Source organism: Pelophylax lessonae (genome assembly GCF_965119305.1).
Source record: "Pelophylax lessonae genome assembly, chromosome: 11".
In the NCBI taxonomy this organism is placed as follows: domain Eukaryota; kingdom Metazoa; phylum Chordata; class Amphibia; order Anura; family Ranidae; genus Pelophylax; species Pelophylax lessonae.
This window is the reverse complement of record NC_138778.1, coordinates 163,326,989-163,348,696: the sequence shown is the minus strand read 5'-3', so window position 1 is coordinate 163,348,696 and position 21,708 is coordinate 163,326,989. Positions and strand designations below refer to the sequence as shown.

The window sequence follows — 21,708 nt, the reverse complement described above, 5'->3', positions numbered from 1 at the left end:
TCTCTGCGTTGCCACAGGTCCAGCAATTGACAACGACAAGGCTGCTTCTGGTGGTGATGAGGACCACAACTCTTCCTCTTCATGCTCATCTACAGCCTGATCCAGTACTCTTCGCAGGGCACGCTCCAGAAAAAACGCATATGGGATGAGGTCGATGATGTTGCCTTGGGTTCGACTGACCACCAGGGTTGTCATCTCTGCAAAAGGACGCATGAGCCTACAGCCATTGTTCATGAGCATTCAGTAACGCGGCCAAAAAATACCCAGCTCCGCAGAAAGAATGAAAGAAAATGAATGTTTTTTTTTATGAAAAATTATCCTGCGGATCGCTTTTGGTCTGTACACAATGAAGCAACGACCTTATCATCTGGGGTGTGCCAACACAATCCTAGAGGTGATCGCTTCATTGTGATACGCAAGCCCCTTCACCACGACAAGGTAACGATCACGAAGGGGAATTGACACATGTATGTGCCTTTTTTTTTGTTTTTTGTTTTTTTGCAGCCACAGTGTAGCACCAGAGGCCAGAAAAATTAGGCATGTACACATGCATGAAAAAGTAGGTATTGTTGCAGCCGCTGCTGTAGCAGCGGCCTGAAAAATTGAGGTTTTAAGGCAGAAAGTGCACTAAAACATTGCTGCTTGAACCGTAGTTGGTGGCGGAGACGTCACGTAAGTCATCCGGCATGCAGAGAATGATTATATACAGCAGCGTGTGGACCATTTTTAGGCCAAGGCATCTCAGTCATCACCAGGCCTTTTTTAGTCAAATGCATCCCCCACTGTCAGTCCCTTCGGGATCCATGCCTCATTCATCTTAATAAACGTGAGGTAATCAAGACTTTTTTGACCTAGGCGACTTCTCTTCTCAGTGACAATACCTCCTGCTGCGCTGAAGGTCCTTTCTGACAGCACACTTGAAGCGGGGCAGGCCAGAAGTTCAATGGCAAACTGGGATAGCTCAGGCCACAGGTCAAGCCTGCACACCCAGTAGTCAAGGGGTTCATCGCTCCTCAGAGTGTCGATATCTGCAGTTAAGGCAAGGTAGTCTGCTACCTGTCGGTCGAGTCGTTCTCTGAGGGTGGACCCCGAAGGGCTGTGGCGATGCATAGGACTAAAAAAGCTCCGCATGTCCTCCATCAACAAGACGTCTGTAAAGCGTCCTGTCCTTGCCGGCGTGGTTGTGGTGGTAGGAGGAGGATTACTTTCACCTCTTCCCCTGTTGGATTCCCGTTGTGCTGTGACATCACCCTTATACGCTGTGTAGAGCATAGTTTTTAACTTATTTTGTAGCTGCTGCATCCTTTGCGACTGCCGGTAATTGGGTAACATGTCACAGACTTTCTGCTTATACCGGGGGTCTAGTAGCGTGGCCACCCAGTACAGGTCGTTCTCCTTCAGCCTTTTTATACGAGGGTCTCTCAACAGGCATGACAGCATGAAAGACCCCATTTGCACAAGGTTGGATGCCGAGCTACTCATGTCCAATTCCTCGTCCTCACTGATGTCATTGAAGGTGTGTTCTTCCCCCCAGCCACGTACAACACCACGGGTACCAGATAGGTGACAACTAGCACCCTGGGATGCCTGCTGTGGTTGGTGTTCCTCCTCCTCAAAGCCACATTCCTCCTCTGACTCCTCTTCCTCACACTCCTCTTCCAGTGTTGCCGCAGGTCCAGCAATCGATGGTAAGGCTGTTTCTGGTGGTGGTGATGGTGACCACAACTCTTCCTCTTCCTCTTCACGCTCATCTACGGCCTGATCCAGCACTCTTCGCAGGGCACGCTCCAGGAAAAAAACATATGGGATGATGTCGCTGATGGTGCCTTCAGTGCGACTCACTAGGTTTGTCACCTCCTCAAAAGGACGCATGAGCCTACAGGCATTGCGCATGAGCGTCCAGTAGCGTGGCAAAAAAATACCCAGCTCCGCAGAGGCTGTCCTAGCACCCCGGTCATACAAATACTCGTTGACCGCTTTTTCTTGTTGGAGCAGGCGGTCGAACATTAGCAGTGTTGAATTCCAACGTGTCGGGCTGTCGCAAATCAAGCGCCTCACTGGCATGTTGTTTCGCCGCTGAATATCTGCAAAGTGCGCCATGGCCGTGTAGGAACGCCTGAAATGGCCACACACCTTCCTGGCCTGCTTGAGGACGTCCTGTAAGCCTGGGTACTTCTGCACAAAACGTTGCACAATCAGATTCAACACATGTGCCATGCACGGCACATGTGTCAACTTGCCCAAATTCAATGCCGCCAACAAATTGCTCCCGTTGTCACACACCACTTTGCCGATCTCCAGTTGGTGCGGGGTCAGCCACTGATCCACCTGTGCATTCAGGGCGGACAGTAGTGCTGGTCCGGTGTGACTCTCTGCTTTCAGGCAAGTCAACCCCAAGACAGCGTGACACTGTCGTATCCGGCATGTGGAATAGCCCCTGGGGAGCTGGGGGGGTGCAGTTGGTGTGGAGCAAGACGCAACAGCAGAAGAGGACTCAGCCGAGGAGGTTAGCAAAGAGGATGGAGTAGGAGGAGTAGAGGAGGTGGCAGCAGGCCTGCCTGCAAGTCGTGGCGGTGTCACCAACTCCTCTGCAGCAGAGCCACGCATTCCATGCTTGGCAGCCGCCAGCAGGTTTACCCAATGCGCAGTGTACGTTATATACCTGCCCTGACCGTGCTTTGCAGACCAGCTATCAGTGGTCAGATGGACCCTTGCCCCAACACTGTGTGCCAGACGTGACATGATTTCCTTTTCCACAATAGAGTACAGGTTGGGGATTGCCTTTTGTGAAAAATAATTTTGGCCGGGTACCTTCCACTGCGGTGTCCCAATAGCGACAAATTTTTTGAAGGCCTCAGACTCCACCAGCTTGTATGGTAAAAGCTGGCGGGCTAAGAGTTCCGACAAGCCAGCTGTCAGACGCCGGGCAAGGGGGTGACTCTGCGAGATTGGCTTTTTGCGCTCAAACATTTCCTTCACAGACACCTGACTGTGGGCAGGTGACGAGCAGGAACTGCTGAAGGTGAGAGGCGGAGGGGCGGGTTGTTGATAGGGGGCATGGAGGACAGCAGTGGTTGACGTGGCTGAAGATGCTGGACCAGGAGGAGGATGGTGGCTTTCAGTTTGTGTGCTGCTTTTACTCATGTGTTGATCCCATAGGCGTTTGTGATGTGAGATCATGTGCCTTCGCAAAGCAGTTGTACCTAGGTGGGTGTTGGACTTCCCACGACTCAGTTTCTTTTGGCACAGGTTACAAATGGCATCGCTGATATCAGAGGCAGACACACAAAAAAAATGCCACACTGCTGAGCTTTGCAAGGACGGCATTCTGGTGGTGGCAACAGCTTGCGTTGATTGGCGTGCTGTCTGGCTGACCCCGGGTGCCGAATCTACATGCTGTCTGACTGCGCCACTAGCTCCTTGCGATGACCTCCTCCCCCTGCTTCCAACTCGTCTCCTCCTCCTCTCTGTCTCCCCATCTGAACTTTCCCCCTCTTCTTCTGCTCTTCGAGCAGGCACCCAGGTGACATCCACAGACACATCGTCATCATCAGCCGCTTCACTTGACAACTCAGCAAAGGCAGCAGCAGCAGGTACAACATCATCATCATCACAATGTACGTCCATGTGTATAATGCTGCCTGACTGAGACATATCCCCGTTATCTACATCCTCTGGCACTAATAGTTGCGCATCACTTATTTCTTCAAACTGATGTGAAAATAACTCCTCTGACGGATCAAGTGAAGCGGCTGTGGTGCTAGTGTTGGTGGTGGTGCCGGCGGGCTGGCGAGTGGTAAATTGAGAGGTGCCCGAAGCTGAGCTGGAGGAGGATGGTGCATTAAGGTTCCGAGCAGAAGCTGTAGACGATTGGGTGTCCTGTGTAAGCCAGTCAACTATGGCCTCAGAATTTTTTGAGTTCAGGGTCTGTGGTGGCCTCTGAACACTGGGCATTATTCTAGGGCCTAAGGAAATCACAGCACCACGACCACGACGGCCCTTGCGGGGTGGCCTGCCTCTGCCTGTCATTTTTTTTTTAATGTGTTGTTACTGTTGTACTATGAGTGCAAGCTGCTGTGCCACCTTATATATCAGTGGTGGGTGGGCAGTGGCACAGTACACTCTCTGTGGACCTGACAGCAGTCACTGGCACCCAGGCAACTGCAATTTAAAAAATATATATATTTTTTTTTACTTTGCAAGCTGCTGTGCCACCTTATATATCAGTGGTGGGTGGGCAGTGGCACAGTACACTCTCTGTGGACCTGACAGCAGTCACTGGCACCCAGACAACTGCAATTTAAAAAATATATATATATTTTTTTACTTTGCAAGCTGCTGTGCCACCTTATATATCAGTGGTGGGTGTGCAGTGGCACAGTACACTCTCTGTGGACCTGACAGCAGTCACTGGCACCCAGGCAACTGCAATTTAAAAAAATATATATATATATTTTACTTTGCAAGCTGCTGTGCCACCTTATATATCAGTGGTGGGTGGGCAGTGGCACAGTACACTCTCTGTGGACCTGACAGCAGTCACTGGCACCCAGGCAACTGCAATTTAAAAAAATATATATATTTTTTTTACTTTGCAAGCTGCTGTGCCACCTTATATATCAGTGGTGGGTGGGCAGTGGCACAGTACACTCTCTGTGGACCTGACAGCAGTCACTGGCACCCAGGCAACTGCAATTTAAAAAAAAATATATATTTTTTTTACTTTGCAAGCTGCTGTGCCACCTTATATATCAGTGGTGGGTGGGCACACAGTGGCACTGCAGTGGGCACAGTACACTCTGTGGACCTGACAGTCACTGGCAGCCCAGGCAACTGCAATAATAAAAAATATTTTTTTTTTCAATTTATTGCAACAAGATGCTGTGCCAACGTATATATATCAGTGGTGGGCAGTGCACTGCAGTGGGTACAGTGCACTCTGTGGACCTGACACAGCACTCACTGCAATTATGACAGAGGAAAAAAAATATTTTTTAAAATGCCAGGTACTGTGCCTGTGCCACCCAAAATGAGTGTGGTGTGCACACAGTACAGTCTGTGGTAGGTCTGTGGCCTCTCACACACAGCGGGCAGGCAACTGCAGTGTACAATAGATATATATATATATATATATATATAAAGAAAAAAATCTATTACCTTACCAGCCCTTGAAAGGGCTTTTGGGGACACTGTATATATATATATATGTATATATATAAATAAAAAAATCCTCAATTACCAGCCCTTAAAAGGGCTTTTGGGGACACTAGATAGATATAGATATATATATATATATGAAGAAACAACTCAATTACCAGCCCTTAAAAGGGCTTTTGGGGACGCTAGGTATATATATATATATATATATATATATATAAAAAAAAAAAAAACACAAATACCAGCCCTTAGAAGGGCTTTTTGGGGTGCTGATATTACAGCAGTAGTGGACCAAGAACACTGCAAGACCAGGAACACTGACTAACTGTCCCTAGCTTAACAGCAGCAGCAGCAGCAGCAGCAGCTCTCCCTACTCTCACTACACACACTGCTTCAGAATGATCTAAGATGGATGCTGCCCTTGCTTATTTATAGGAGGTGGGAGGGTGTGGGAGGGAGGTACGCTGATTGGCTGGAAATGTGTCTGCTGACTGTAAAGTTCAGGGTCAAAGTTTGCCTCAATGATGTCTTATGGGGGGCGGACCGAACATCGCATATGTTCGCCGGCAGCGGCGAACGCGAACATGCTAAGTTCGCCGGGAACTGTTCGCCGGCGAACAGTTCTATACATCTCTACTGACTAGTCCAATAGTCCAAAGTTTTTCTCCATCACTCAGCTAATGTGACCCCAAGGGAGAGTCAAGCAAGGATGACATGCTCCTTATCAACTGATGATGTCATTGGTCGATAGGAGGTTGGCAACTAGAAGGTTGTAATGGTGAACAATGAAAATCTTTGGCTTTGTGTAACTAAGAAGCAGGTTTCATCTTCCAGAGGGCTTGAATACAAATTTTGGGCAATTTTTAGGCATTTTGCCAAGGCCCCCCTTGAAGAAACCTCAAGGCATCCCAGGTTGCCTGGGCACCCTGGTTGAAAAAGGCTGGTTTAGACCTCTAAAAAATTTACCGAAGCCTCCTAATAGGACTCCTAAAAACATTGTTAAAAAATACTGAAAAAATAAATAAATAAAATTGTAAAAAATAATAAAAAAATAAAATAATAAAAATAAAAACTACTGACACCAATCGCTGCCCTACCGACGCTGTCCACTGCTCTACTGACACCATCAGTATATATGCACAAGCACACACATGCATATATGTTTGAGCTTTGGGGTGCCCATTCTATTGTAATAGGCTGTGCAGTGCACACCTATGCCACTACCACATCAACCCAACGTAGTCAGTTTTGAGTATAAGATGATATATTAAAAAAAAAAAAAAAAAAAAGCGTGCTTTCTGAATGAACAAGAAAACCCCACATATACACAGGAAAGACATCCAAGCTCAGTTCAGAGCCAGAATTTAAACAAACAGGCCTGGTAATACAAAGCAAGAGTGCTTGGCATTTTAGAAAATAAATAACCCCACCAAAAATGTATTATATTACAGCTTGCAGTCATTATAAGTGGTGACTGGCGGCTGCATTCATTTTCTTTTTTTTCAGGCTTTATTCACTTAATTTTCACCTGGTGATCTAGTTGTAGAATAGACCTAAAAGTGGGAAGAAATGTGTTTTTTTATTGCCATGGCCAGAGGCAAGACCTATTGCTACAGATAGCAGGAGCAATGTAACAACTGGGCATACAAATGGTCATTATGTCTTCAACCACAATTTCCTACAATCCTAATAGAAACACACTTCTAGCCTAAGGGTGACAACGCTCGCTTACGACATCTGAGGAGCAGCGTTGTCATCTTAGTGCAAAACTACAAAAATCCCCAATTCCATCCATGAAAACTATTCCATATTTTAAACTAATGTGATTTTAAAAATATCCATTTATTTTCCTCCCATACATGTAGGCTTTTTGTGCATGATGCAGTAAGGCTTGCCCCAAACTCTTCTGATATTTTTCACAGCTCTGTCCTCTTCTCTTGGATGGACAAGCTGTTAGGATGAGTGCCCCCTGGTGGTACAGAAGTGAGAGCAATCTTTCAAAGCGTTTTCTAGTTTGCTGCAAAAATAATATCAGTAGTGATTGTTTTTATTTTTTATTCATAAATCAAGTGTTCATTGACTAAAGGGTACAACATGGTTCACTGAAATTTTTTGTCATCCAACATTATAGAAAAAAACCTTTGAGGACACACTAGCAGAAACAGAAGATGATTTTGGAGCACAGCTTCATCAGATCCAGCTCATCATCACTGGGCTAGAGGAGCAGCTCCGTCAGATCCGAGCAGACATGGAACATCAGAGCCTAGAATACAGACAGCTTCTTGATATCAAGACAAGACTGGAGATGGAGATTGAGACGTACCGCCACCTGTTGGAGGGAGAACTAGGGTAAGTATAGAAAATTAGTTACTAATAAAAATAAATCAATAAAAGCGATAATGAAATGTAACAATCTCGGAACCGGTCTAAAATAATTAATTAATTATGTCACTAGTTTTGACAACTTTGACTGTAAATTCTGTCAGTTGATAAAAATACAGTATATAACACCCAATGGTGTCAATAAATGTATATCCACCATCTGTTATTAGTAATCATATGATATCGGTCACTAAAGTTAAAGTGAACCGGTGCTTTGACCATGCAGAGCAAATCAACAGGTCTACATTAATACCTGCCCTAGCCACCAATACATACCCACTTTGACTTTGTTCCCCTACCACTCCATTCAACTGATGGTCTCGAGGAAAATAAGTTATCCGGTGTAAATTCTGAGTTTCTGCCATTGAAGCCTACATACAACTGAAGGCAATATCTCTACCCTCATGTGACAGTGCTTGGCCAATCACCAATGCCGTCACAAAAGAAAATGAATTTTGAATGTATTCAGAGAAGCGCATTGTAGAAAAATTAATCTCACTTAAAGGACCCTTTGAAACATTTAATGATTAGGAGCATCAAAGACAGCCAACACATTTCAGGGGGTAAAAGCCTTCTCCTTCTTCAAGGCTCGAACAGTCAGTGGTAATAAAATCACAACAAAATGCACTAAGGGACCTGTGTTAAGGCTTGGTGATTATTGGCATTTCCTGACGGCACTCTTGGAAGTTGTGCATTCTGTTGTGATTTTATTAACAAGGACTTCTCAAGCCCTGAAGAAGGGGGGGGGGGGGACTTTTTCCTCAAAACACAGTGGCTGTATTTATTACTCTTAACTAGAGTTAATCGAACACCTGGATGTCCGGGTTCGGCGCGTCAGGTTCGTGACCCGGACTTAACCCGAACTTTACCCCGATTCCCGAACCCCATTGAAGTCAATGGTGACCCGAACTTTCGAGCACTAAAATGGCTCTAAAACAAACATGGAAAGGGCTAGAGGGCTGCAAATGGCAGCAAAATCATCCTAAGAACATGACAAGTGCTCTGCAAACAAATGTGGATAGGAAAATAACTTAAAATAACATAAAAAACATAAAAATAAAAAATAATAATCTTAAATTATGTAGGAGGAGGACGAGGCCCATATGGAGTAGGAGGGTGAGGTGGCGGTGGATATGGTGGTGTAGGTAGAAGCAGAGGCGGTGGTGGAGGAGGAGGACGAGGCTCATATGGAGTAGGAGGTTGAGGTGGCGGTGGATGTGGCGGTGTAGATGGAAGCGGCGGTGGAGGAGGACGAGGTAGCCAACACTGGTTTTTGTTTTTAATTGTATTTCTTTTTAAATTAGGGTACACCCCAAAAGAGTTTGAAAGATCAAATACAACAATGGCTGGGTAAGGCCGGTATACATGTCTATTCTGCACAATGTATGGACAAGTCCTGTGGGATCCATGCCTGGTTCATTTTAATGAACGTGAGCTTGTCCACATTGGCTCTGGACAGGCGGCTGTGCTTGTTTGTGATAACGCCCCCAGCCGTGCTAAATACCTGTTCAGATAATACACTGGCTGCAGGGCAGGCCAGCACCTCCAAGGCGTAAAGGGCAAGCTCAGGCCATGTGCCCAATTTGGAGACCCAGAAGTTGAAGGGGGCAGACCCATCATTCAGTACGTCTAAGCGTGTGCACACATATTGCTCCACCATGTTAGTGCTGGGTCGTGGTGCTGCTGGTGGAGCTCCTGTTGCAAGGAGAGGACATGGTCAATCTGTGCCAGCTACACGCACAAGTGAAACACCTTTCTCAGCTGCGAGTAGGCGACAGAACCTTACAGCAATATTTGGCAGGGCTTAACGCGCCTCTACAAATGTTGAGGCCAGAACAAGTACAGGTGATAGTAGATTGGGTTGCTGACAGTGCCTCCAGTTCCTTCACATTGTCTCCCACCCAGTCTTCTGCTGAAAGGTCAGAGTTGGCACCTGCAGCCGATGTCCATCAATCTTTCACCTCACCCCCTTGCAAATCAGCAAAGCAGTCTGAGCCCCAAGTCATGCAGCAGTCTCTTCTTCTTTTTGATGACTCTGTTAGCATGGTTTCCCAGGGCCATCCACCTAGCCCTGCCCCAGAAGTGGAAGAGATTGAGTGCACCGACGCCCAACCACTTATGTCTCAAGATGAATACATGGGAGGACCATCGTAGCATGTCTCGGATGATGAAACACAGGTGCCAACTGCTGTGGAATTCCGAATTGTGGAGACCAACAAGGGTTGCAGGGGTGAAGACCCCACATGGAATGAACGCCATGCAGGTGACCTGAGTAGTTTGGAGGAAGAGGCGGTGGTCGCACAGAGACACCAGCACAGCAGAAGAGGGAGCAGGGTGCAAAAGCGTAGCGGCCGTGCCCTAGACACTACGCCTGCTACTGCCCAACGCGGCAAGGGACCGAGCACACCAAAGCCAGCTCAAAGGAGTTCCCTAGCGTGGCAGTTCTTCTGACAATGTGATGATGACAGGACACGAGTGGTTTGCACGCTGTGCAATCAGAGCCTGAAGGGAGGCATAAACCTTCTCAACCTGAGCACAACCTGCATGACCAGGCATCTAAGTGCAAAGCACAAGTTGCAGTGGAGTAGACACCTCAAAAACCAAGAAAGGTCTCTGGCTCCTCCTGCTTCCTCTTCTGCTGCAGTCTCGGCCTCTTCATCCCTTCTGTAGTGAGACCGGCACCTGCCACCCCGCAAACAGAGGACCTGCCAGCAACACCACCCCCTGGGTCACCAACAACCATCTCCACAATGTCCCGTGGAAGCGTTCAGCTTTCCATCTCCCAAACACTTGAGAGGAAGAGGAAGTACCCCCCTACCCACCCGCGATCCCTGGCCCTGAATGCCAGCATTTCAAAATTCTTGGCCTTTGAAATGCTGTCATTCCGTCTGGTGGAGATGCAGAGTTTTAAAAGCCTTATGGCGGTGGCTGTCCCACAGTACGTCGTGCCCAGCCGCCACTACTTTTCCAGGCAAGCCATCCCTTCCCTGCACAACCAAGTGGGTGTCAAAATCAGGTGTGCACTGCGCAACGCCATCTGTGGCAAGGTCCACCTAACTACGGATACGTGGACCAGTAAGCACGGTCAGAGACGTTATATCTCCCTAACAGCACACTGGGTAAATGCAGTGGCGGCTGGGCCTGAGGCGGATAGCAGTTTGGCGCATGTCCTTCCACCACCGAGGATTGTAGGGCGCTTCAGTTTGCCTCCTGTTCCTAACTCCGCCTACTCCACTTCCTCATCCTCTACCACCTCCTCATCCGGTCAGCGTAACATTTTCACCACCAAATTCAGCACAGCCAGGGGTAAACGACAGCAGGCAGTTTTAAAACATGCCTGTTTGTGGGAAAAACCCCACACCGCGCAGGAGTTGTGGAGGGGCATTCAACAGCTGACCGATGAGTGGTTGCTGCCAGAGAGCCTCAAGCCCGGCCTGGTGGTGTGTGATAATAGGCAAAATCTCGTAGCAGCTCTGGGCCTAGCTGGTTTGACACACATCCCTTGCCTAGCGCATGTGCTGAATTTGGTGATGCAGACGTTCCTTTGAAATTACCCCGATATGTCAGAGCTGCTGCAGAAAGTGCGGGCCGTCTGTGCGCACTTTCGGCGTTCTCACCCTGCTGCTGCTCGCCTGTCAGCACCGCAGCGGAACTTCGGCCTTCCGGCTCACCGCCTCATATGTGACGTGCCCACAAGGTGGAACTCCACCTTGCACATGCTGGCCAGACTGTGCGAGCAGCAGCAGGCCATAGTGGAGATTCAGCTGCAGCACGCACTCGTGAGTCGCTCTGCAGAACAGCACCACTTCACCACCAATAACTGGGCCTCCATGCGAGACCTGTGTGCCTTGTTGCGCTGTAACATATGCAGAATAAGCCGCAATTTATTTTTTTCCCCTAAATAGGTTTTTATTGATAAGTGGAATACAACAACAGTATCCGATGGGTGTATCTCACTGTAACATAAGCAGACTAGGCCGCAATTTTTTTTTTTTCCCTAAATGGGTGTTTATTGAATAGCGGAACAGAACAACAGTATCCAAAGGGTGTATCTCACAGTAAAATATGCAGACTAGGCCGCAATTTTATTTTTTTCCCTAAATGGGTGTTTATTGAATAGCGGAATAGAACAACAGTATCTAAAGGGAGTATCTCACACATACAGATACAGACTAGGCCGCGATTTAATATTTTTTCCCTAAATGGGTGTTTATTGAATAGTGGAATAGAACAACAGTATACAAATGGTGTATCTCCTCACTGTAACATATGCAGAATTGGCCGCAATTTATTTTTTTTCCCCTAAATGGGTTTTTATTGATAAGCGGAATAAAACGACAGTATCCAATGGGTGTAGCTCACTGTAACATATGCAGACTAGGCCGCAATTAAGTTTATTTTCCCCTAAATGGATTTTTATTGATAAGCGGAACACAGAAACAGTATCCAGTGGGTGTAGCTCACTGTAACATATGCAGACTAGGCCGTAATTAAATTTTTTTCCCCCTAAATGGGTTTTTATTGATAAGCGGAATACAACAGTATCCAATGGGTGTAGCTCACTGTAACATATGCAAAATAGGCTGTAATTACATTTTTTTCCCCTAAATGGGTTTTTATTGATAAACGGAATACAACAACAGTATCCAATTGGTGTATCTCACTGTAACATATGCAGACTAGGCCGCAATTACATTTTTTTCCCCTAAATGTGTTTTTATTGATAAGCGGAATACAACAACAGTATCCAATGGGTGTATCTCACTGTAATGTATGAATGAAAAATTTATATTTTTCCCTTTAATTGGTGATTTTTGAAGAGCAGATTTGAACAGCAGTGTCTAAACGCTGTATGACAGTGTCACAGTAAAGTATGAATGAAAAACTGAAAAAAAATAAAATTCTTCCCCTAAATACTGAAAAATAATTATTTTTCCCTTACATTGGTGCTTTTTGAAGCGCAGATTACAAAAGCAGTGTCTGTCTAAACAATGTATGTCAAAGTAAAATATGAAGGAAATTTTTTTTTTCTTTTTTAAATGCAGATTAAGCAGACACATATGCACTGAGCTTGCATTACATGACTGCTACACAGCGCACGCCTAACAGGTTGGACACTGTTGTTGTTCTATTCCGCTAATGAATAAAAAAAAAACCCATTTGAATGAAAAACTGAAAAATATATTTTTTCCCTAAATACTGAAAATTAATAATTTTTCCCTTACATTGGTGCTTTTTGAAGAGCAGATTAGAAAAACCAGTGTCTAAACACTGTATGTCAAAGTAAAATATGAAGGAAAAAGGTTTTTTTCTTTTTAAATGCAGATTAGGCAGACACATATGCACTGAGTTTGTATTACATGGCCGCTACACACCGCGCGCAGCCCACCTAACAGACTGATAAAAGTTTTTTTTTTCTCCCTCCTCCTCCTCACTGGGCTCAGGTCAAGGCATAAAGATCGTGCATTGCACCCCCCACACAATACAATCAATGTAGATCGCTGTCTGATTAAAGAAGATTCTTCCTATTCTTTCCCTCAAAGAAATCTCCAGTCTGACCCTACAATAATCTCCTATCTCTCCCTCCAGGCAAAAAGATTGTGCACTGCACCCCCACACAATAAAATCAATGTAGATCGCTGTCTGATTAAAGAAGATTCTTCCTATTCTTTCCCTCAAAGCAATCTCCAGCCTGACCCTACAATAATCTCCTATCTCTCCCTCAGCAGCAGCATCAGGAACCTCTCCCTAGTATAGTTTGAGCAGAGTGACGTGCGGCGTTATGTGACTCCAGCTTATATAGAGTCTGGGTCACATGCTGCACTGGCCAATCACAGCCATGCCATTAGTAGGCATGGCTGTGATGGCTTCTAAGGGCACACTAGTTAAACGCTTGCTGATTGGCTGCCTTGCACCTGTTGAAACCGCGCCATTAAAACCGCGCCAAAACATGAAATAATATTACCGAACAACGGACAGTATCCCGAACATACAGTGAAATGTTTGGGTCTGTGTCCAGGTATCGAATACCCAAAAGTCCGGTACGATCCCGAACAATACAGTCCGGGTTCGCTCAACCCTACTCTTAACCATTAAATGTTTCAAAAATTGCTTTAAGTGGGGTGAAATTTTATACCATGTGCTCCTCCATAAACATTCAAGAATCTACTACCTAGTCTACACCAGACTTCAATCATTAATTTGCTTCTTTAGGAAATAATTATTTTACAGTGGATCAATCTGAACTGGTTTTACGTCTACTGGTCCAGGGCTATCACACACACATCAGGTACAAAAGAAAAAGAGGAGTGAGTCAAATGCTCCTCCATACTTCGAAATACCGTGTATTGCTCTTTGCTTTCAGCTGCTGAATGGAGCTGCAGTGGATTGAAATTAAATTAAGTATGTGATCTTGGGAAGGACTTTAAAGCGAACCTGTTGCTTTGCCATAGATGGTTTGTTTCGAAATGGAGGAGGGTGGACCCAGGGTGGGACCCAGTCAGGGTTCTAAGAGAGGTATGAAGCCTACATACATAAACTTATACCGCCAGTCATGGATTTACGGTACTACCTTTTGTGGATCATCACTACCTCATATGGATCTACTGCAAATAATGGATTCTTGCCTTGCAAAGGACTTTCTTTAGATTTATTGCCTAAGCAAGGTATGACTAACTAATGGGGCTTTATTCAGTGGCACTAGAGAACTTTTGTTAGGAATGTATTGAAGATGCTACCAAATATGTCATCTAACTACATTAATAAAGATTTTTGTTGTTCATCTATTCGACCTGATCTGAAGTCACTAAAGTTGTGCATGCATAACGTATCAAAGAACAAGGCTTACAACAGAGGACTAGAGATGTTACAGAAGATACAGTACCAAAGTCTAACAAGAAGGGAAACTGTTCTAAGGAGGCATTTTTGTTGTTGCTAATGACTACCATATTGATGTTGCTAATGCAACCAACCAGTCAGGAAATGGGTGACTTTGCGGAGGTGACGGATACTCTGGTGGTGAAGGGGTGTTATGCTTTGCCCTTTCACTAGTGAACAGTTTCCCTGCTACTGTGACAAATCATGCAGCACAGATTACCTAGGGACCTAGCCTACAGTTATGACAGAAGATGTAGCGGGGCCCTGGGAGGAGAACAAGCATGGAGCTATAAAGAAGTGTGTTCCTACCTAAGGAGAAGTGCAAAAGTATTCTGATTGTCTGAAAGCTTGTACCTTTATTCATTATTTAACCATTATACTATGATGCATTGATCAATAACCTTTGTTCTTGCAGTAAACCCTCCATCCAGAGCTCATCCTCAGAGTCTGCATCTTCCTCCTCAACAGTATCAGCTAAACAGACTTCCCCATCTTCAACTACCATATCACAGACATCCTCTGTGGACTCCAGAAAAGGTAACAAGACATGAATGATTGGTTGATATCTGTTCAACAAATAATTTAAAAGGTGTTCATAAACATGAGATTATATCAGTTGTATCTTGCAAGGGCATAACTACATACTAAATGCAAGGGCATAACTACAGGCATAGCAAATGATGCAGTCAGTGTGCAACCCATGGATAGGGCGCCTGGTCATTACATAAACTCACTTATTGTTTATTAGTTTTGCCTTCTCATTGAAAAATCTCGTTGTTTGTTGGCTCAGAGGCTGAGAATCACAAACTAGGTTTAATCCATGCAGCAACAGGGTAACAGCTGTAAAAGTGGAAATCATGATATCGTGGTCCATCTAGTCTAAGTTGCCTTTAGAGGCATTACAGTGGAAAGAGACAGTGGAGCGCCATCCATAAAGCAGAACCCTGAAGGCAAGAATTCACATTGGCCATTAGGGCCATTAATACACTGCTGGGCTCAAGAGGGATGTTAAAATGCATATGATTCCGCACTTCGTAACAGTCTTAGGGGTTCATTATAGCTGCCACTGATTGGGGCCCCATCAACATTTTGCTATGAGGTCCTGTAATTGCTAGGTATTGGCCTGATTATATAAATACAAGGTTGTCAATGGGCTGTTACAGATTTTAGAAGATATCCTTAATAGATCAATTGTAAAGGAAATGGCAACTGGCTGAGTCAAATTTCTCAGCTGATCCAGGATTAGCATATGCATATACAGTAAAACCTTGGATTGCGAGCATACTAAGAAATGGTATACCCAATAAATATCATAAAAGCAATTGAGTGTCAAAAGTGCATAGAAGTGCAAAATTAAAGTCCAATAAAAAGTACATATGTGACTTGGTGAGAGTTGATATCACTGCAGTGCAAAGAAAAGTGCAGGTGCTCAGTGCTAGATCCTCCTATGGTCCAAAAAACCGATCGAGTGATTAGGGGTAAGTAAGATGTACGCTTACCAAATGTAGTGGGTCTGAGTTGCCTTACGGCACAAAGACCAATAAGGCTTGGTGGCCCTCCTGGCCTCAAATGCGGTACCCGCTGGGCTTATCCCTCATAGACCGAGATCCCTTCCTAGGTAAGCGATGTCCTCAAGATCCGGTTAGGGAAAAATAAATGGCTCCAGATGGTGAAATACCATTTAAAAATGTTTATTTCGAGAATAGAGATCAAAATTACATATGTAATGCAGTTAAAATTGAAGCCGCACCCACTATTGTGAAGTCTGTAGCGTGGAGAGCGGTATCCCCCGTACTGCGTTCCAGCTGACTTCCGGGTATGCGGCGTGTGTTCCACCTAAAGACCACCCGGAAGTCAGCTGGAACGCAGTACGGGGGATACCGCTCTCCACGCTACAGACTTCACAATAGCGGGTGTGAGTTTTAAAATAATTATCAATGAAATTCTTCATTTGCAGCACCAACCAGAGCCGTAATGGTGAAGACCATCATTGAAGAAGTGGTAGATGGGAAGGTTGTGTCATCCAGAAGTGAGCAATTTGAAGAATTAAGGAAATAAAAAGAAAGGCTACATTAAAGAAAGTCGATGGTAAAGACAAGAAAAGGTCGCGCTGGCTTGTGTTGGGACACCTACCTAATGCTAATGCTCTAAAGTAAAACTATAAAACATTGACTGAACAAAACCTGCATCCTTTCTGACTATCATCTCTGTCCTCTTAACAGAAGATATGCCAAACATGCATTTAATACATATAGTTAAAGCTCCATTCCAGCCAAACTTGTACATTGTGAATAAAGTAGGATTAGAATCTCTACCATTTTTTGTTTTTATTATTTTTTGGCTGCATTTGACCCACACTGGAGGGATTCTTCCTCAAATCATGTTCCAGAAACAACAGAACATAAAGAATGGGGGGGAAGTGTCTATAATGGAGACACAGAAAATTACGAGAAATGTTCCTAATGGAGGTATAGAAGCAATAAAAACTGACTGAGGTTATAAACCGTTCACATGCTTTCCAAAATGGACAGAAAACTTTTTGCTAGAGTTGGACATTAATTACACAAGATAAGGTCTCATGCACAACTGAGCTCAACATGCCTGTTTTACAGGCGTTTGACTTTTTTTTTTTTTTGCCTCTAAACATCCCTCCAAAAAACACCACGTGTGCGTTAAAAAAACTACCAAAACGCACATAAATGTGTGTAAACATGTCAAAACGCAGGTAAGCACTAGGCATGGTTAGCGCTAGAGCATTTATTCATTTCAATGGCCAGAATAAATTAACATTCTGGCCAATGAAATTAATAAACACCCAAAAATGCGCATTTTCAAAAATGAGGCTTAAGCGTGCCTTTAACCACTTGCCGACCGCCCGACTATATACGGCGGTGGTCAGCCCCTCCCAGGCAAAGTGAAGTACTGGTACATCACTAGCCTGGGAGCCAATAGGGGGCGAGCGTGCACCGCCGGAGGCACGCTCCCGCCCCCACTCGTACCCTAAGAAGCCCGCGCGTGTGACCGGTGGACCCGATGTCCGCCGGTCACTCGCGATCGTCGGGTGGAGAGGGAGAAAGGCAGGCGGCTAATGTAAACAAAGCCGCCTGTCATTCTTCCCTGTGTAAAAGCACAGATCCTACGGTCCTGCTATGTAGGACTGTTGATCTGTGCTGTTACACACACAGCCACATCCAATCACAGTTAGAAGCACGCCCCTAGGGACACACTTAACCCCTCGCTCTCCAATAAAGTTAACTCCTTCCCTCCCAGTGTCATTTTTACAGTAACAGTGCATATGTATAGCACTGATTACTGTAGTAATGTCACTGGTACCCCCAAAAGTGTCAAAAATGTCAGTCAAGGGTCCGATCAGTCCGCCGCAATGACGCAGTCCCGCAAAAAAATCGCAGATCGCCGCCATTACACGTTAAAAAAAAGCAATAAAAATGACAAAAATCTTTCCCTTAGTTAGTAAATGCAATAACTTTTGCGCAAACCAATCAAAATACGCTTTTTGCAATTTTTTTTACCAAACATATGTAGCAGAAAACAAATTGGCCTAAAATGGTAAAAAATTTAGATTTTTACATTTTTTGGGGAGAATTTCATATAAAAAAATGTGAAAAATATTGCTATTTTTGCACAATTGTCGCTCTTTTTTTGTTTATAGCGCATGATCAAAAAATTGCACAGGTGATCAAATACCACCAAAAGAAAGCTCTGTTTGTGGGAAAAAAGGACGTCAATTTCATTTGGGTACAGTGTCGCACGACCGCGCAATTGTCCATTAAAATCACACAGTGCCGAATCGCAAAATAGGCCCTGGTCAGGAAGGGGGTAAAATCTTCCGGGGCTTAAGTGGTTAAAGCTGTTTTTCTCCTGCCAGATAAAAAGCTTTTGAAGAGCCCCAGTATGCATCAGGCCTAAAAGGTAATTTAAAGGACGTAAATAGTTAGTCAGGTTGAAAAATGATATATGTCCATCGATTTCAAGCAATAGGAAAAAAACATTTTTGCATCCTTAGAAACCTAAATCCACAGTGCCTCAAGAGGAAAGCAAAAATCCTTTGTATTGTGTCCTATAAGAAAAACATCTTTTTTTTCTACCATTTTTTTACTTATAATTATTAATAGCCATTCTGTTCTTTTAGAAACACATCCAGCTTATTTTTTCTTAATAAAATACAAAGTTGACTAGCTACTGAGGAAGTCTATTCCACATTTTCACAGCCCCTACTGTAAAGAAGCCTTTCTGTCGAAGGAATACTCCCTTGTAAATTGAAATGACCATAAAGCAGGACTGCACCTGAAAGGGAAGTTCTGCTTTATCTCCTCCTACCCCCCCTCCTTTCCCACTTTTCAATTAGTTTTTAAACACTTTCCTACTGGGCACTTTCACCCCCTTCCTACCCAGGCCAATTTTCAGCTTTCGTTGCTGTAGCACTCTAAATGACAATTGTACGGTCATGCAACACCGTACCCAAACAAATTTTTATCATTCTTTTAAAACAGAAAGAGCTTTCATTTGGTGGTATTTATTCACCACTGTGTTTTTTTATTTTTTGCTAAACAAATGAAAAAAAAAAACGTTTTTATTAGTTTCTGTTATAATTTTTCTCCTTCACTGATGTGCGCTGATGAGGCATCACCTATATGTAGCACTGACAGACAGTACTGATAGGCAGCACTGATGAGGCTGCACTGATATGTAGCACTGATAGACAGCACTAATAGGTGTCACTGATAGGCACTGACAGGCAGATTGGCAGCACTTGTGAGCACTGTTGGGGCTGCACTGATCATCAGGACACTGATGATCAGTGATCTGATTATCAGTGTAGATGTCCCCTGTGTAAATTTTCCAGTTATCTGCTCTCCTATCCTCACACGCTGTCACCTTGGGGAGAGGACTACCAATATCCAGTAAATCCTGTTTACTCCGTGATCAGCTGTGATTGGGCACAGCTGGTCCCATGTTAAAGAACCGCTGTTACTGGCTCTTAAACTAGATCTGTGATCCGAAGGACGCAGCAATCACAGATCCCTGCCGATGCAGGTCACAGGGGGCAGGACAGCAGCGTGATCATAGGAGGATGTCCATAGATGCCTTCCCGGCAATGTGACCCTGCACTGTAGCGGTCTTTCGGCTATAGCACGGGCGGAAAGTGGTTAAGAAAGCAGGTACCTAGATTTGCCAGGTACCCTCTTCCACTTCCACTTGGATTCCCTAGGTGATCCGAGCGGAAGTTCACCCCTCCAACTGGCTGCAGCCTCTTGGGACACGTCAGGTCACAGGAGGCTGCAGGCCTGTTCACAAAGAACAGTACGACTCACACGGGCTCCATGGGGATCCAGCTATGAAGCTGCAGGGAGTCAGAGCCAGCTTCCCACAGTAAACATGGCAGTGCTGGGGACCCAAAAAAAGCTGGATCCCTGGACAGGTAAGTGTCTTTTTTTTTTAAAAAGTCGGTAGCTCCAGTATTTGTAGCTAAAGAGAGGTGGGTAGGCAAGCGCTGTAGCAGGTCTCGTGTGACTAGGGTACTGTGGTGGGGATGATAACAATAGCAGATGAGGGGGCTATTGGGGAAACCCATAAAAAGGTTTCAGACACATTGCAACGCCGGTGGCTTCCAGCGCTTCGGGTCGGTGGGCGTAGAGATTAGCCGGGGTGTCATTCTCTACATACCCCTAACTTACTGTTTTGTAAGTGCAATTTTAATTAAATGTACTTTTTTTACCTATCATCTACACTTAGATCAGCGCTGCTTTTTCATATCTACAGTATTTGTAGCTGCTAACTTAATTTTTTTTTTTAACTGATCTAACTGCACCAAGTTTAATATACTGACCATTTATTTGTTTATGCAAGGTGATCCCTTCTGATAATAATGACATTATGTTAGCTCTATACTGTAAAAATCAATATTCTAATACCATGAGTTTGTATTAATTCCTACTAGTGATGAGCCGAACACCCCCCTGTTCGGTTCGCACCAGAACACCGCGAACAGAGGAAAAGTTTGTTCGAACAAACAAACCCAATTGAAGTCTATAGGACTCGATCCTCGAAAACCAAACCGCCTCATTTTGAAGGCTTAAATGCAGGTTATTGCCCCAAAAAATTGTATGGGGGTCCGGGTCCTGAGTCTGACCTGGGGAACATGTAGCAATGAAAAAAACATTTTTAAAATCTATCATTTTTAAAGGAGCACTGATTTACTTATTTTAATGAGGCTTAAAGTGAAACTATAAAAATTAAAAATTTCTTCAAATATCGTGCCTGGGGGGTCCCCTGAATGTGCCTGTAAAGTAGTGCATCTCTACAATGTATGTAGCTTGCTGCAGCAATACTGACATTTCTAAAGCAAAAAAATGTCATATACAAGTATACATACAAATTTCAAATCGCATTTACTTGTCATACAGGTGCAGAAAAATTGGGCCTTGGTTGTTGGTGGTGCCTGAACACCATAACTCCTCGCAGTTACTCTTGCTGGGTGCAGGAACAGGCCCCGCTGCTAAAAAATCCATACAAAATTGAAATCGCATGTACTTGTCATACAGGTTCCAAAAATTGGGCCTTTGGTGTTGGTGGTGCCTGAACACCGTAACCAACCCCTCACAGTTACTCTTGCTGGACGCAGGAATGGGACCTGCTGGTAAGAATTCCATACAAATTTGAAATCGCATGTACTTGTCACTTGTCATAGAGGCGCAGAAAAATTGTGCCTTGGATGTTGATGGAGCCTGAACACCGCAACTCCTCACAGTTACTCTTTCTGGGCGCAGGGACGGGCCCTGCTGGTAAAAATTCCATACTAATTTGAAACTGGCAAAGATCAAGTGTTGTATATGTTCTTATCAGTGATCTAGTGGGGGCGCTGTGCTGTCATCTGACCTGGCCAAGGTTGAGTGGCGGCTATGTAAACTGGCTGGAGTGATGAAGACCTGGAAGGTTAGTATCGGCAGGAACTGAAACTGAAATTGGGCCTTGGTTGTTGGTGGTGCCTGAACACCTCAACCCCTCGCAGTTACTCTTGCTGGGCGCAGGAATGGGACCTGCTGGTAAGAATTACTTATAAATTTGAAATTGCATGTGCTATACAAGTACCAAAAATTGGGTCTTTGCCGTATGTGGTGCCTGAACACCGTAACCAAGGCTTCGCAGTTACTCTTGCTGGGAGCAGGAATGGGACCTGCTGGTAAGAATTCCATACAAATTTGAAATTGCATGGGCTATACAAGTGCCAAAAATTGGGCCTTTGCCATAGGTGGTGCCTGAACACCGCAACCA

At 44.7% G+C, this 21,708-nt stretch overlaps 1 protein-coding gene across 1 annotated transcript in view; it reads left to right on the top strand.

Annotated features, from left to right (window-relative positions):
* LOC309567461 (uncharacterized protein) overlaps positions 1 to 21,708 on the top strand; it is a gene marked incomplete at its 5' end in the record, with an annotated part of 127,977 nt that overhangs the window by 45,626 nt on the left and 60,643 nt on the right. Inside the window, 4 exons of the mRNA XM_082272850.1 lie at positions 7,289 to 7,506; positions 14,831 to 14,952; positions 16,373 to 16,444; positions 16,638 to 16,711. Of these exons, the coding sequence (XP_082128976.1) occupies positions 7,289 to 7,506; positions 14,831 to 14,952; positions 16,373 to 16,444; positions 16,638 to 16,711 (486 nt within the window). The remainder of the gene's footprint in view (positions 1 to 7,288; positions 7,507 to 14,830; positions 14,953 to 16,372; positions 16,445 to 16,637; positions 16,712 to 21,708) is intronic.